Source organism: Lissotriton helveticus, chromosome 1_1 (genome assembly GCF_964261635.1).
Source record: "Lissotriton helveticus chromosome 1_1, aLisHel1.1, whole genome shotgun sequence".
Classification (NCBI taxonomy): domain Eukaryota; kingdom Metazoa; phylum Chordata; class Amphibia; order Caudata; family Salamandridae; genus Lissotriton; species Lissotriton helveticus.
Genome location: NC_136057.1, coordinates 782,300,509 through 782,318,615, shown reverse-complemented (window position 1 = coordinate 782,318,615; position 18,107 = coordinate 782,300,509). Strand labels below are relative to the sequence as shown.

The following is an 18,107-nucleotide window of genomic DNA, read 5'->3' as shown; positions in this document are numbered from 1 at the left end:
TCCACATAGAACTTCAAAAAATGGATGGCTCCTGTTCTACTTATTAGATTGTTGTTCTTTTGGTGTAATTTACTTTATTAGATTTTAATATGAGATTTTTCTTTTTTTTTCACTGCATTGTTGTTTGAGTGCTGATAGCTTTTGTGCCAATCTGCAAAAGGGATAAGCACAGGTTTGTTTAAAAATTCTTGTGGTTCACCCTGACAATGACAGTGTTTATTATTTCAGTTGGGCTTCCACCCCTCTCAGCTAATAACCCAATTTCTTACAAAATTTATTTCTATCAATCAATGTTGTAGTTCACTGTTGCATTTTGTCTGGATTGAAACCCTGCTGTATGCTCCTACTTCTATTTCAATAAAAAATGACGACACAAAAAAACATCTTTCTAAGCGCTAAGATGAAGATATAATAAAACTGTAAAAAAAGGATTCAAACTTATTACAAAGGGAGCTCCTTAAGTCAGTGTTGATCTAGTTAGGGACCTTATCAGGTAATCAACTTGTATTTGTCTTGACTAAACTGCGCCGTATAAAAAGCAAAATGCAGCATAAGAAGCTCCAAAGCTTCTCCTAACTACACTGGATCACAAGAAAAACGTGAAGAACTTGAGTGGACTACTATAATATTGGTACACTGTGAGAATAAACTCTGCTTTAGCATTAAATCCTCAAGGTGCAATTACTGTAATTTATTTCACAGCTCTTCCTAAAAATCGATGGTATTACTGATCCAACTGAATAACTGGCAGCACAATCTCTCAAGGACTGGATCTGGAGTAGGTTTATTGAGTCTTCTTCTTGATACCCCAAAGAAATGGTGACTTCTCTCTGTAGCCACAGTGAAACCATACACAGAATGGCATATATAAAAGGTGCCAAATGTCTCCTCAAGAGGGTTCCATGTAGGAGGAAAACCACACCGTGGGGGAATTACAATCTTGTAGCTGTTGCCTGAGAAGATAAATATGAATACTGAAGAAATCAGCAAGGAACCAAACTCCCCTCCACAAACAGAAGGAGAAAAGAGCCAAGGAACCATAAAAGAATTCAAGGCATACAATATTAACAAAGATAAAACAGTGAGAAACTATAATTTTTCTCTTGTGAATGTCTTCCTTTTATATGATTCAGACAGCAGCTGACATCGAGGAAATTACTCTACTTCATATCAAATTAGGAACTTCGAATAATAACCTATGAATAAATCAATAGATGGGTACATTGCTTGTCACATCCTATTCCAAAATGTCATGCTGCTCGTTTGGTAAACAAAGAAGTATAACATCCTTTGTTCTGCTCTGGATGCTAGAGTCACGCCCCTGCTTTTTATGGCTGATGCTTCAAGCAGCTCATGGAACAACCCTCTTTTTGACTTTGAGTGTGCATATGCCACAGCGGTCTTGGCACTATGGATACTTAGCCATATGCTTGGCGGACCGTTCTGAAACATGCTGTCCAGAAACGCGAACAGTGTGTCTTCCTTTATTGAACATGAACAGTCTGGGAAAAGTTCTGCTCTCAGTCCAGATGTAACAAGAAGACATATTTCAGTGCTGACACTACCAACGTCATTTTACTTTTGTACATCAAATTTACTACCAATCCGGGCATGGTGGAAGCACTTAGCATGCAAATCAGTCGCTCTGAATTGTGCCCACCATGAACATATGGATGTAGGTTTGGTGTCTTCTGTGATTACAACTCGGTGCTATCACCCCTCAATACTTACATCAGACATGATCGGCATTCAAGCTGTCAAACTGTCATGTATTCCTATAGGTTCTGAATCGATCCCCCTATTCCTGACCCTATTCTAGTTAAACAAACCAACAGGTTAACTAGCAGTCAGCCCATGAGGCAGAAAACCCCCATGATGCAGATACCGTTATCTGACGCAGTCACACTACGGCACAGGAACGTGTTATCTGATTAGGTCATAACGCTTGCGATCTAATTAGACAAGCGATATTCCTCCAGCCCCTGATAAGGCATACGGAGTTCTCATAACAAATCAAACCTATGACAACCTGGGCAAAACCCTGCGGCCATTGTTTTGATTTCACAGAGAACTTCAGTAAAAGAATGTGCTAACGAGCAAGTCGTATGACATCCTTATTGACGTATCTATGTCCATCCTTACGTCAATCTCGGCACCTTAAAGGTATAAATATTACCGATCTTGCCCTATGCAAACACACGCGTGGTGACGAGACGGAGCAGCCATACTTGCCGAAGCCAAGAGCAGAGCAGACCCCGCTGGCAGCAGCCCCGCCTTCCTGACGCGCTGAGAGACGCGCTGCTTTCTCCTGCTGAGAATCCAGCACCGGCGTTTCTGGGCAGCCCTCGCAGGCAGCCTGGAATATCGAGACCAGAGAGAGAGATACCATTCCTCATTCATCCTAACTTCCAGGTACAGAACTGAATAACCCCTCACAGAGAATTCTTTAGTTATTCACTTGGCAAAAACAAACTTAACTTAAACTGTAACTTTCTATTCCCGCCCACGTATTAGACTTAGGTCAGGTACACGGGGTAGGCGTATCTAGAAACACCAGTTGAGTACGTTTAGTCAAATGTATATGTGTATGTAATATATTTTATTCATTTTAAAACATCTTATGGCTTAGAAACCATATCAATGTTTTTACCGTATTATTTTATACTATTGCTTTTAATGTATGCACTTTACTTAACTATAAGTATTGCAATAATATCGATCCATTTCTCTTGTATGAGAAAAGAGACTGATCAATAAATAACACCTTTTTATTGAACACGCCCGTCTCTTCCTTTTCTCTACATTCTGATGAGACTAAGAATGCACGTACTGACTGAGTAAAATAAATTGCCTTTTGTTCACACGACTCTCGAGATTTACTCTTGATTAGGGGAGAGCAAAGTTGTCATGTTCTATGGTTGTCAGAAACTAAATCCCTTCTTGTCTAATCAGGGAAGTTAAGTCCTCCCTGAACATTCGAGAAAGTTTCTAGTGAACTCTGAGCTAAGCTGGCAAACCCAAAACTTTAAGTCTAGTATCGACAGTAGTAGACCTAGTTAACGTCTGGCCTAGGCCTTTACTGCTGTAGGTATTATTCCAATGCGCAGAGCCTATTGGGATGATAGGAACTACACTACATGGCGCCCAACGCGTTTGGAAAGGGCGATAAAACTAACGTAAGACATTTAGAGTAACTCAGTCGTGCTTTCTCACTCAGACCCCTTTTCCCAAATACTCCAAAGACGTCTGGAGTGGGTGAAAGGTTATATCCGCCAGTCCTCGCAGGAGGGAACTCCTATGTATGGTTCTTGGTATAGTCAACGTTGAAGGATAAACAGTTCCAAAATATTGTGCATCTAATCTTTGTTTCCATAAGAAACCTGATCTGCAAACAAAAGAAATAACCTTCAGGACAGTAAAATGTCAGACAATGAAGAAGAAAGAGAGGCAGTTAGATTAGCAGCTGATCTATTCTGAGTCCCCTTTTGTTTAATTTGTACCTCCGCCCATTAGCCTACCTTGCAGAGAACTCTGGTCTGGTTTTGATGACCTATGCAGACGATTCTCAGATTCTATTTTCACTATCTAAATCTGACCCGTCTGTTCCTTCTACACTTAAAACAGGCCTCCATGAAATTTTCTGCTGGATGTCGGCCAACCAACTTAAATTAAATGGGGAAAAAACGGAGGTCCTTCTCCTAGGGAACAGTAAAGATCTCTGGAGCGACTCCCATTGGCCGACCTCACTAGGCAAGCTCCCGACCCCAGCTTCCCAGGTCAGAAATCTCGGGGTCATCATTGATGACAACTTATCCATGGCGCAACAAGCAAATAAAGTGGCTGGCACTTGTTTTACTATTCTCAGATGGTTACGCAAGATTGTCTGGATGTTACCACCGACCACCCAGAAGACCGTAGTCAATGCCTTAGTGACATCTCGGCTTGACTACGGTAACATCTTGTACCTGGGTGCAAACAAAGCAGTAATAAGACGCTTACAACTGGTGCAAAATACTGCGGCCAGACTGCTTTGTAGAATCCCGAGATATGCCAGGATCACCAAACATCTTAGGGACCTGCACTGGCTCAGGGTCGAAAATCGGATTCGCTTTAAAACCCTGAGCTACCTTTTTAAAATCAAAGCAGGGACTGCTCCCAAGTACATTCAAGATCTCGCCAAGCCTTACCTACCCAACCGCAATCTTCGCTCAGTTACATCAGCGAACTTTGCGGTACCAAGGATTAAACGGGCTAGAATGGGCGGAAGATCCTTTTCATTTCTGGGTCCAACTCTTTGGAACACACTGCCCACTGCAATACGCAAAGAAGAAAACTATAGGAGTTTCAGAAAAAGTGTGACAACCTGGCTGTTTGATAAATAATTTGCTTTCGGACCTGTTTTTCTGTAGTTGTGTTCTGTGTCTATGCTGTTTCGGCGCCGGGAAACCCTTTGTGGGTAGCTGTGCGCCTTATAAATGCTATAAAATAAATAAATAAATAAACTTGCAGCGGCTGATGCTGCAGCACTAGATGCGGACGGGGATATAATACTCATCCCGGTCATCAAAAGGAGATCTATAACCCTGAAACTTATAGAAAATGGACTGACACCTAGAGGTGGCACAGTCATATTCGTAATTGAGGCACACGAATATCGGCAGACAGAGGTATACTATTCATGGATACATTTTCCAGCAGCAAATGCTGTAACAAAGTACTTCCACTATTACAAAATAGAGGAACCTCCTAATGAGTACACTCCTTTCGAGGAGGTGGAAGTACCACTCAAATTCCAAGAGCATTTGCTCTTATTTGATGGCGCCCTAAAACATAACAATCACATCACCAGGCTCGGTCCTTTAGGTAGACCAGGAGCAACGTGGCCGGTCCTAGCCGGATACACACCACATCCAGACATCAATGGGATGTCTGTAGCAGAGCTGTTAACACAGCTAAAACAATTAATAAAAATTCATAGACAATTAGTTCAGTATGTGATGCGGACTTCAACAATTCAGCCAGCGATTAAACTTCCACAGCTGACCCCTCACCAGGGGAACACAAATAAAATTACACCACAGAACATCCAATCCTGCCTAGGTAAAGTACCGGCTAAACGGGAACAAATACCATTCTGGTTGGCACAGAAAATTACCCAAATAGAGGCGGTGTTTCCTGACACCACCCCGCTAGAAAAGCACAGGATTCTGACTATCTGTCTCCCAATGGGAATCGCACCACACATAGAGGACTGTGACACTTGGGGTACAGTCTTTGCTTCCATCTACACAAAAACGCACGGTGTTCCATCCATTTCGGTAATACCAGATGTGCTAAAACAAATTCAAGATGAATATGGTCCTGAACCCGCTTTAACTCTTGGTATGAAATTACTAAAAGACTTCAAGCAGGTCTCGGCTATATTATTAGCCAACATAAAGGGAGAAGCAGCAAACGTGGCGATCCGCCAGAGGTTAAAAGAGACAGATATAGCAGACCAACCAGCTGAAATTGCCAGAATCATAGAAAAATCCTATGAGGAACTAGGTAGAGATAGTTTAGGTGGAATACCAGTAAAACCACAACTGACTGAAAGTCCAGAAAAAATATTTTTAATAATAATTCACCAAAAAAGAACTGGGATGGAAACAAACAATCCAATCCTAAAGAAAAGAAATTCCAGTCCCGAGGAAGGTCTCCTAGGCGAAGAGAAAAATCTCCGAACCAAAGACACAGGTCACCCCAGAGTGACCCCTCTGGGAAAAGATATAACCTTAGAAATAGGGATAATATAAAAAAGCCTGATAGATATCAACACATTGATACACGTCCCTCTCAATCTTTTCAGACTTCCTCGCAGAAATCGGAAAGAAGAGGACGATCAGAACAAAGAGAAGAGCACACCAAGTCCAAAGACAAGGAACCTGCTCAGCTAAAAAAGAAATTACAATTTCCAAAAAAGAAGGTAGCCAGTATCAAGGTAGTTAACAATGCCGAGAATACTGAGGACACAACTGAAAAACGGAGAGTGGGCTCAGACAATGCTAGACAGTGCAGCAGAAGTGAGCATAGCTCGCAAAGTCCTTATGAATCATCTGGAGACAGTGGACACGAATGAATATCTTCAAGTGGAAACTGCGGACACCAGAGTTAGCAAACCTCACAAAATATACGAAATAACATTGCATATAGAGGGGGATAAGACTAGGAAAATAAGGGGACTATTTTGGGATAATCTCTCCAAGGGCTATGATATCCTTCTAGCTGAAAAAGACTGGCCACCAGAGTTTGTCAGGGAGTGCCCTCATGGCGAAGAAGTAATTATGCCTGCCTTCTCAAATCAAATTCCAATTCATAAAAAATACACACTTGCTAGAAAGTGGGCAGTGGCTTTAGCTCCTGCTTTATATAAAAATCACGTGGGATGGGATGAGGATTCTCCTCCTCACAAAATCCAGTTAAAATCACAACCAACTGCACAAAGGCAGTACCCAATTAAGCAAGAAGCTAAAAAACAGGTAAATGAAATACTAGATCAGCTAGAATACCAGGGGGTGATTGAAACTTGCACCTCACAAATGAACAACCCTTTGTTTCCGGTCTCCAAACCAGACAATTCATATCGTCTAGTTTTGGATTACCGACACCTTAACACATGTTGCAAAACTTTTGCAGTGCAAAACTCACATAGTGCTGCACTAATGAATAACATAGTGCGCAAAAAATACAAAACAACCTTGGACATCTCTAATGGATTCTTTTGTCAAAACATAGCACCAGAGAGCAGATATTTAACTGCATTCTCAATAAATGGCACTCAAAAACAATTCTGTCGGTTAGCCCAGGGGTACAAGAAATTTTGAGATCCCTACAAACAGACATGCTAATTAAAACAAAATTAGAAACACGTGATAACACACGCAATCTTGTGATTCGAGTCATCCCAGGGAGATGCGGATTCACATACCTAACCTCTAATGAGGGAGAAAAGGTACCAATTGCATTCAAATCACACTTGTACACAGAAGCTGAACAGAAATTCAGCAACAAAGAAAAAATTGTTCATGCAGTTCAAACCGCAATAGCTAGAGAAAAAGATCAAGCTGACGGTAGACATATCACAGTCAGAACAGCAGAATCAGCCTTCGAGGCACTAACAACACCGTGTAATTTACCAACAACAACATTAAATCCAGAATGGATACAATGGGTGAATTCAATCACAACGGACAAAGTATACTACTACTTTGATCCAGAACTAGAAGAATTAAAAAATCTAGAATATGAAGAAACATATCCTCTGCCAATCGACATTCTGCCTTTACGACATTACGCCTGTGTAATCTATACAGACGGACATGCTCAACCCCCCGTTTGGGGAGAACAGGCATACAACCCCACATGTGAGATTACAAAAGAAGTGTGGCGCGGAGGTAAACTAAAACCTCTATTAACAAAGACACACTCAGTAGAAACTAATTCAGAACAACAAACTGAAATATTAGCATTGAAAATGGCGCTAGATAATGCGGATCGCGAATTCCCGACACTTATAGTGTCAGATTCATATTACTGCGTCAAATCATATAACAAGGATTTGCAGACATGGATTCAAAACGGTTACAAAGATGACACAGATGCACCAATAAAGCAAAAACTGCTCTGGGAACAAATAGCTCTTTTACAAAAAGAACTACCAAAGACTCACATGACACACTCACTGAGTCATCAGCGTGATGGCGTTCACGTTGCAGGGAATTCATTGGCTGAAACAGCCACAGCGGCAGCCACTAAAGCGGCTCCCGTAGTTCAAAAAAAGCGTACATTAAAATACATTGACGGTGAAACAGTGCTGGCGGTGAAAACGTCATCAAAAGGCGACTGCTCAGCGTTACCGATCAACTATCCACTCAATTATACATACATAATCGATGCAAACTCCGTCCCTTTTGCTCGAATCCCTGGAGTGGGGGATAGAGTGATTCCAAACATGGACAGGAGAAACTTGTTAATCGCAGACGCACATATGGGCGAGGGTCTCAGACACCTTAAACTAAAAGATTCTCTGGAAGAATTACAATCACGGTACTGGTGGCCAGGCATGAGTCTGCGTCACACCATGTTTGTAAAAAACTGCCCAAACTGCAACAGAGATCGCAGTGGGGAGAGAAACAGTTTAATACCTCGTAGTTCTACTCCAGAAAATATCAGGAGTAAAAAGGAAGGGTTGCGATTAACTTATACAGGCTAGTTCCACTTATAAATGTAGATCACCAGCACTCGGCTGACGTCCGGACTGTTATACAAAGATTTGCGAGTCTAAATGGCATATACGCTAAGAGCATGCTATGTTTGACCATTGTCTCCACTCTAGCCCTCAAGCCTGGGGGGAAACATGGCCAAATGAGCATAGTCCAGCGGGAATCTTCTCACTTCCTTCCTGAGGGTACGGGATGGTGTAAAGAAAAAACCAAGGCATAAAGCAATCTATAACGGAAAGGATATTAGGTTCGGGAGCTGGGTGGGTCAAACATCTAATAAGTGTCCAACGTAGTCTCAATAACTTGCCAAGAAATTCTCTGAAGGGATTCAGTGCGTACGAATTATTATTTGGAACTAGGATGATGATCTCTGACATTGATAGTCAGACTTCAGTGGTGAAAGAAAAAAGCTTTGATATCAAAGAACGTTTGGCTATTTTGCAGGACTTAAACAAAACAAGAAAAGACCTGAGCAACATAAAGTTGAAACAACAGCCAACAACCACTGAAGAACCACCACCTGTCCCAGCAAGACCTGTCGGGGATCTAGTCAGGGAAAAGATCGCGGTAAAGAAGGAATTTGGGCCTTCTTACAGAAAATCAGTTCCTGTCTTGTCTGTCAACGGGACAAGATCAGTTGTACTACCGCCACTTGCTGGTAAAAAGGAGAACCGAGTTGTATCCATCGACCTGGTAAAACCACAACATGTGGCCGATAACAAACAGTAGGCCAAGTGGACTCCCAATAAGTAGCAGAACACCAAGGTTTGCTACCAGTACAGAGGTCCTAACGAAGAGGCTCATCACATTCGAAACGCCTACAGAAGAACAACAAGGACTATGCAGCAATGCAATAGAACTCAGACCTCTGAAAACCCAAATAAAAACATTTAGCAGAGACACACCAATCTATAATGAAGTACCATGTGAAAATGCAAGAAACAGAAATCCTGAACCAATTGGAACAATTGACAGAACTGCATCCGGCTACTTCATAAACTTCGATGATTCCTCTGAAGGCTTCAGTGAATCAAAGACACAGCCATCATCAAAAACCTTTAAAGATAAAGCTAAGGAACTTTTGAAACAACTGAAAGAAACATATCTGATTTCCCCATGGATTGAATTTTGGGTGGGTTTTGGTGCATTTATCCTCATACTTTGGCTCATCATGATACTAACATTGGGACGCTTCATTGAGGGAAAATATGCAAAAATGGACACAGCAAGTCAGAAAATCAACTTGATCCTCAAACCACACACATCTTCACACGTCGAGAAAAGAGAACTTTCTTCAGCCAACTTCACAGCCAATCCGATACCTGGTGGGGTAGCCTGGGACAACACTGACTATGAAATTTATGGTCCGGTCGAGATCCTGAAATATCCACACCAAATTAAGATCTCCTTGAGTGACTTTGCAAAACCAAACTCATTTGCTGATGATTGGGACTTCGAAAGCATTAATAATATGATGTCTGACTTAGTAATGTCTGCTAAATTTACCAAACATGATTATTTGCAGGGTTCTACAAATTATGATAGTATGTATTGCTATAACCACTATGGTAACCAGTTTTTACATAGATCTGCCCAACCTAGAAATGTTTTAAATTATAATCAATGGGAACATTGTGCAACACCTCCAAAAGGGAGCTCAAGAACCGTTTACGACAAATATTCATATTTTTCAGGTTTTATGTTATGTTATGTTAATAACTTTTATTCAGCGCACAGCTGCCCCAGCGAAGGGGCGTCCTGGCGCCTGATCAAGTACCACAACATAACAGATCGCCACTGAGAAGAAGAAATTAATTAACGGAGGTGAACAGATGGGTCTTAATCGCCCGTCTGAAAAGAGTCAGGCTATTCAGGGCACGGATATGGACAGGAAGAGAGTTCCATAGTCCAGCCGCCATAACACAAAAAGAACGACCTCCTATCCTACTCAATCTGAATCTAGGCACGTTCGCTAGGTAGAGAGATTCCGACCTGAGAGACCGCCTGGGGACATATGGGGAAACAAGGCCCATCAAGGCGGGGGGAGACGAGAGTTTCAAGATCTTAAATGTCAAACAGAGTGCCTTAAATTTGATTCTCTGTCTGACCGGCAGCCAATGCAGGGAGGTCAGGACTGCCGATACAGAGCACCGTCTCGGGAGGCCTACAATGGCCCGCGCAGCGGCATTCTGTACTCTCTGCAGTCTAGTCGCCTCAGCCTGATTAACGCCGAGTAACAGAGCACTCCCATAGTCCAGCCGGGAAAGAATGGAGGCTTGGACAACCAGTTGCCGAGTAGGGGGGTCGAAGAATTTAAGGACCGGTCTCAGTCCTCGCAGAATCCCATAACAGGTGGCTGCGATCTTCTTAGTATGGCTGGTAAAAGAAAGGTTGGAATCCAGCCAGACCCCCAAGTTCTTCACTTCGGCCGCTGGAATGGGAGTCACCCCCAGCTCAGGAGGCCACCATTGATCTCCCCACGAATCCGCTTGCTTTCCTAAAATCAGGACTTCGGTTTTCTTGGCGTTTAACTGTAAACAGTTAATACGCATCCAGTCCGCCACGGCAAGAAGCCCTGCGCGAAACCTGGGGGCAGTCACCTCAGGGTCCCCACTGAGTGTCACCGCTAGCTGCGTGTCATCGGCATAAGATGTCATGGTTAAGCCAGATTGTCTAACTACGGCAGCTAGCGGTTTCACATACACAAGTAATGCTGAAACATTTTATTTTAAATTGTCAAACAAAACAGGGACCAAGACCATGATAACCAACACAAAATTGTTATATTCAGACTCATTCTTTGAAAAAATGAATACTTTTGGATTTGATTATTGGGACAAAAATGTTGAATTGAAAAGTGTTTGGGGTACAAAAGAATGGCAAGTACAGGGTATAGAAGCTTTGTTTAGAGCCTGCATGATCCCAGAACAAATGATATTTTTAAATGACACTGTTCAACAAACCACCTGTCTTGGCCTAGCCAAAATCAAAGATTTAAATAAACCGTCTATTCCGAAGCCAACAATGTTTAGCAATAAGTCTGATACAGATGAAGAGATAGACGTAAACCATATATTAAACCAAAACAGAACACATCCTGATTGGAAACAGTGGTTGATCTGGCCCATAGATACTAATAACTGTCAAGACAGATTCCTGAACAAAACACAGGGGTTCAAAATGACCAGGCCAGACCCTAGATATCCTCAAAGACATCACCCAGGGATAATAACCACCTACAGTGTGGGCAAATTATGCCTTCAGTGGCTACAAACTTCCACACTGGCAGAAATTAAGCAACACCTAACTTTACTTACTGATGGTGCTGACTTGCGTGATTTCACTTTGGGACCACGCAAACAGCGTCAAAAGCGTTTCATAGCAGCCTCTGTATATGCAGCATACAATGAGGCCTGGAAGGTTACTCAAATTGAAACAGCAGAGAGAATACGGGAAATTGACCGTATTAATTTGGAAAAATCACTTTCTGTAGTGGACAATGGGTTAATGACTCTGTCCTCCAGAATTTTTTCTTTGAACAGCATTGTGTCTTCAGCAATCGATATATTATCGCAAGACTTACTGTTATTACAACACGGTCAGTCACAATTGCGTTCTATTGTACAGCTTGGCTGGACGTTACAAAATCTGCGTTCAGGCTATGTGCCTTGGCGTCTAATCAACACAACGTCATTATTCCAAATCTTTAACCTTACTGATAGACAAATCAGTATGGCACAAAAGGGTGCTGATTATACAATCTTGAGCATTGAAAAACTCGAAAGATTACCAGTGACAATGTCAGAACGACCTGTCAGTGAATGGATAATACATGGGATAATAAATATTCCAATCTCAACCTTCAGGTTTCAATACTGCCAAAAATATATACAGGCTGGCATGTACGAGAAATTGGGAAAGGGGTACCTTAAAACAACATGGAACCTGCCCTATTCACATGCATGTGTCAGTAATAAAGGACAGAAAGTGTTTCTTAGTGGCAACAGTTGTGCGATGTCACTAAGTGGCACACTTCTGTGTAACGGAATTAGTTTGCATGGAGCCTGTGAAGGGAATTCATACAACCTTTCATGTCACCAGCAAGGCGCACCTGCAACAGAAATAGAACCATTCTTTCAAAGACTCTATAATGGGAGTTACATTCTACTTGTAGACCGCAGATGTTGTAGTCTTATGCCCGGGACTCCTTATCTAGTAACTACGACTGCGAAGGTCAAGTGCTGTGGACGCTCATTGTTCCCCAGCTCCTTCCCAGACAGGGAGGCAAGGGCATGGCCCGATTTGAAAATTACTTCTATTCGAATAGATACTTTAAGCAGAATGAAAACAGTGCTTCTTCAGACGCCTACCAGGCTCTCGTCATCAAAAGAAACGTATGATCTACAAGTCGCAAGGACGACTGCAGAGATACATACATTATTATCAACTAATTCCCCCGTACATTTCGCGGAAATCCTGAATGTAATCTTAAATATTTCTGATACCAATGGGGTCTCAAAGGTATTTAAGACAGTATTTGCGATGGCATTAACACCATTCAAAGCCATACTGGGTATTTTTCCAGATTTCGTCCATTCGATTTTTGGCGGACTTCCCCTGATCTTGGGACTAATTGCAGGAATCCTATTCTTAGTCCTTATTTTTCGTTATGGCAACCCATGTCACAGACAAAACTCTTGCGACAAGGGAAGAAACAATCCTAGCCATTGGATACCGGGACCGGATATCAAAAATCCTGGGACTCTCCCGGCTTAGAGACCTGAACATGACTTGGTTTCTATCATTTCGACCAATGTGGCAAAGATGTGTTTTACCTGTATTAAGGTGTCTGCTATGCGGAGAAGAATGCGTGTTAGACACCTGTCTGACGCTACAATCGGATGCGCCGATGGATGCAGAAACATTGTTGAGCCCGATCAAGGTTCATGCTTTGTGCTGCCCTCAAAGGCTACCAATCCTGATGACGGCATTCGTGGAAGCTTCACCACTACGATTGATGGGTAGTGAAGTTCAAGATGAAAGCAGCATCGAACAGGTACGACCTTCTGTCAGCAATGCGAATCAGAATGTCAATGGAGACAATCATGCACAAGAATGCATGATTACACCTATTTCCGAGTTAGTGGAACTTTCCCAGGAAGCTGTTGACAGTTTTTTCGAAAGCCTAAATGATATGATGTTCTCACCCGAACAGAAATAGAGACTTTTGAGCAAGCTTGCACACGGCGTTCCCTGAATTCGGCCTTCAACTTTAAATAATAAAGTCACATGAACTATTTTTCACTCCAGTTCACGGACAGCAACTCTTTCAGAAGCCCCAATTTTATTTTTTCGGTTTTTCGGGACACTTATCTTCTGCTTAAAGTAAGAAACTATTCCTAAAGAACTAAGATTTCTATTTTTTAGATACTTTATAGACTTTAGCTGCCCGCTGGTATGTTCACAAATATTTTATTCTGTGATGGAATGGTCTCGAAACTTTTTTCTGTATTTAAGAAACCATTTCATGTGTAATTCTCATATACCAAATAAGCAATAATGTATACAAATGCGTGATTACTTTAGCATTATTCCATAGCTTGAGTGCATACAGTATATATGTCTGCAAATTTTCCGTATATTTGAAGAATTTCAAAATGCATTTATGTATTTTGGGGTGGTAAGGTATACACACTACTCTATAGTATGTTGTACTATGTTATACTATGCCTAGATTAGTAAATATGTCCATAGTTAGCGTGGAGTGGGTGTGATGTATTCCTATAGGTTCTGAATCGATCCCCCTATTCCTGACCCTATTCTAGTTAAACAAACCAACAGGTTAACTAGCAGTCAGCCCATGAGGCAGAAAACCCCCATGATGCAGATACCGTTATCTGACGCAGTCACACTACGGCACAGGAACGTGTTATCTGATTAGGTCATAACGCTTGCGATCTAATTAGACAAGCGATATTCCTCCAACCCCTGATAAGGCATACGGAGTTCTCATAACAAATCAAACCTATGACAACCTGGGCAAAACCCTGCAGCCATTCTTTTGATTTCACAGAGAACTTCAGTAAAAGAATGTGCTAACGAGCAAGTCGTATGACATCCTTATTGACGTATCTATGTCCATCCTTACGTCAATCTCGGCACCTTAAAGGTATAAATATTACCGATCTTGCCCTATGCAAACACACGCGTGATGACGAGACGGAGCAGCCATACTTGCCGAAGCCAAGAGCAGAGCAGACCCCGCTGGCAGCAGCCCCGCCTTCCTGACGCGCTGAGAGACGCGCTGCTTTCTCCTGCCGAGAGTCCAGCACCGGCGTATCTGGGCAGCCCTCGCAGGCAGCCTGGAATATCGAGACCAGAGAGAGAGATACCATTCCTCATTCATCCTAACTTCCAGGTACAGAACTGAATAACCCCTCACAGAGAATTCTTTAGTTATTCACTTGGCAAAAACAAACTTAACTTAAACTGTAACTTTCTATTCCCGCCCACGTATTAGACTTAGGTCAGGTACACGGGGTAGGCGTATCTAGAAACACCAGTTGAGTACGTTTAGTCAAATGTATATGTGTATGTAATATATTTTATTCATTTTAAAACATCTTATGGCTTAGAAACCATATCAATGTTTTTACAGTATTATTTTATACTATTGCTTTTAATGTATGCACTTTACTTAACTATAAGTATTGCAATAATATCGATCCATTTCTCTTGTATGAGAAAAGAGACTGATCAATAAATAACACCTTTTTATTGAACAGGCCCGTCTCTTCCTTTTCTCTACATTCTGATGAGACTAAGAATGCACGTACTGACTGAGTAAAATAAATTGCCTTTTGTTCACACGACTCTCGAGATTTACTCTTGATTAGGGGAGAGCAAAGTTGTCATGTTCTATGGTTGTCAGAAACTAAATCCCTTCTTGTCTAATCAGGGAAGTTAAGTCCTCCCTGAACATTCGAGAAAGTTTCTAGTGAACTCTGAGCTAAGCTGGCAAACCCAAAACTTTAAGTCTAGTATCGACAGTAGTAGACCTAGTTAACGTCTGGCCTAGGCCTTTACTGCTGTAGGTATTATTCCAATGCGCAGAGCCTATTGGAATGATAGGAACTACACTACAAAACATTCTTCACAGGATAAGCTGCTTCACTTGTATATTACACATCAAAGAGGTGCACCATTACAGTCTTCTCCACAAAACTCTGTTCCTCTTTTCCTATGCTTCATGACTCCTTCCTTTCAGTAAACAAATCAGGTAGGAGTGTTGTAGGTAGTAAGCAGCATTACCTCTGAGAAGCGATATGGTACTGATAGGCTTAATTAATTAATGAGTGGAAAATCTGCTGGCAGTTTCCTGAAGGAGTCAGAATGTCAGGACTCTGTATTATCCCCTTTATATAAAGGATAAATGGTGAATAATTACCAGTTTTTGCCCGTTTAATTGCAGTGATTCTTGGTCTCCAGTCCACCGCTTCCTTCATGTTTCTGCCCAGAAAGTTGGGTAGTAGCCTTAATGAAAACTATCCCACTGAAGCATTGTCACGCTGGTGAAGAATAACTTCTGGAACCTCCGCCTCAGCAAAGAACATGTCTCAGGTACAGCATTGTTAGCATCACCTCCTCCAACACTTTCCAGTTATATTATAGGGATTTCCTGGGTGCTGGAACATGGGACCTAATTTTACTGGCAAGAAAATACAGCTGGTAACATTGCATAAAGTTAGGGCTGTAAATTAATCCTGACCTAGCCCTGCCCCCATCTGAATCCGTCCTTTGGCAAAAGGGAGCACACAACTCCTTTTACCTCAAACTAGCGTCCAGTGCTGAATATTTCCTCCACAACATCTGCCTACCACCTGCCTCAGTTCCCATTTACCATCTCTTAAATTGGGATCAGTGGGAGTGTTAATCTGGGAGGCAAAGGAAATACCATGTAGAATCTGACATGAAAAAACTGGGTCAGCATGTTCATTTCTATTTTCTGGGTGGTGGGGAGTGTGTTGTGGGTGGCTTGTTTGTAATTTCACAGTACTCGTAAAATGCTAGCATGCAGAGTCATTTTTTTCTGGTGTGACGTTTGCACACCACCAGTGCTGTGCAACAAAAATTAGAGACTATGGGGCATATTATCAAGGGCCATATCGCCGCTTTAGCAAGACTTTTTCCCGCTAAAGTGGCAATATTTTTATCGCCCTATTAGCAGGCTGTCGCTAACAGCAGTTAGTGACAGCTTTTAGACGATAGCTACAGGTTTGGGGCCCACTTTGCATGTCAGTAATATTTATCGCTAATGACATGCAAAGTGGGCGTACCCAAACTTTTAGGGACTGAAAACAGTCGCTAACACAGCTATCGCCTATTAGCAAGGTAGGCGAAGCGATAAAAAAAATCATGCTAAGCGCGATTATCGCTAGAAACCAATGCGTTAATGCTAGAATGTCGCTGGATTTCTAGTGATATTCTCGCATTTCGCCGCTATCGCCGGATATTTTATCGCATTGGAGATAAACGTTGCTAACAGCACGTTATTCCTGCAATTATATCCGGCGATAGCAAGCGATAAAAAAAATTTAGCGATAAATATTGCTATTTGCTGCTAATAGGCCCCTAAGTCACTTTCGGAGATTCAGTCAAAGATCATGCCTCACTTGCTTACGTTTTGTATTATGAGACATGATTCTTTTCTTCTAGTGCAACCCGTTTAGACTCTCCCCATGCAATCAAAATATGTTTTAACCCCTTCCGCGCTCATGACGAGCTGAGCTCGTCATGAGTTGCGCCGCTCGCACGCTCATGACGAGCTCAGCTCGTCATGTAACGCAGCTTTTTCAAAAATGCAGCGCGCAGTGGGAAAACCGCTAGCGCGCATGCGGTTAAAAAGACATAATCTGCAAAATATCTGGAACAGGTTATACCTCATTTTCATGATTGCACTCAAGAACCAGAAACTTGGAAACCGAACTGTCAACAATACAGTTATCATTGATGGGAGGCATGTGTCCGTTTCTGATGACTGGTGTCACTCCTGGAGGCTGAGTTGTATGTGAAGAGGGAACGTGGAGGTCTTGATTCGACAGCTTGGCTCCCAGAGTCAGGCACTGCTTCACCTGCTGTCTTTGAGTTTGCTGTATATGATACTTGTTTGGATTTTCCAGGTGTGCTTGAACCTGTCAATTGAAGCAACAAATAATCATAATTAGATTTGAAAAACGCATTACAATAAAATATGCTATTAATGTTATCCATGAACACTTGAACATTACTCCCTTTGCGTATATATTGTTTTAAATGGTTCTACCTTTTCAACCTGTATAATCTGGTCATTTTCCAGATAAAGGATGTCATTTAATGGTAGATCTCCATTGCTGTCTCTCTAATGCTCCTGATGGGAGTGCCTTGAATGTGCAACTTTGAGAATGTTGCACACATAATGGTAATATGGAGTTGCCATAGCATGCCAACCTGAAAAGTTACCATAGTTCCCTGACAGGATATGTAAACAGCAGATGTGGTGCTGCTTTGAAAAACCTTAAGATCATCCGTGGCTAATTTTAATGTTAGTAGTGTCACACATGACCACTTCGTACTACGTACGTAGCCTGATGAGGTTTACATACACATGTTTAATCCAATAGACCTCTATGAACTGGATTACCTCGCAGAATCAAATTCCTTCTACCAATAAATTGGTTAAGCATAAAGGAATCTAGTTAAAGGGACTGAGTGTTTGTTACATAGGTTATTTGTAATCCAACAGGCAAATCCATCATACAAGCACCTCCACATTCATTAACTGAACATTGGCACAGTTGTATTGACACC

General features: G+C 41.9%; 1 protein-coding gene across 3 annotated transcripts in view; it reads right to left on the bottom strand.

The window, feature by feature from the left end:
- Positions 1-18,107, bottom strand: part of TFEC (transcription factor EC) — a 327,748-nt gene that overhangs the window by 149,691 nt on the left and 159,950 nt on the right. For all 3 annotated transcript variants that reach the window (XM_078674359.1, XM_078674360.1, XM_078674361.1), the window contains exon 2: positions 17,201-17,452. In XM_078674359.1, coding sequence (XP_078530485.1) covers positions 17,201-17,452 — 252 coding nt within the window. The remainder of the gene's footprint in view (positions 1-17,200; positions 17,453-18,107) is intronic.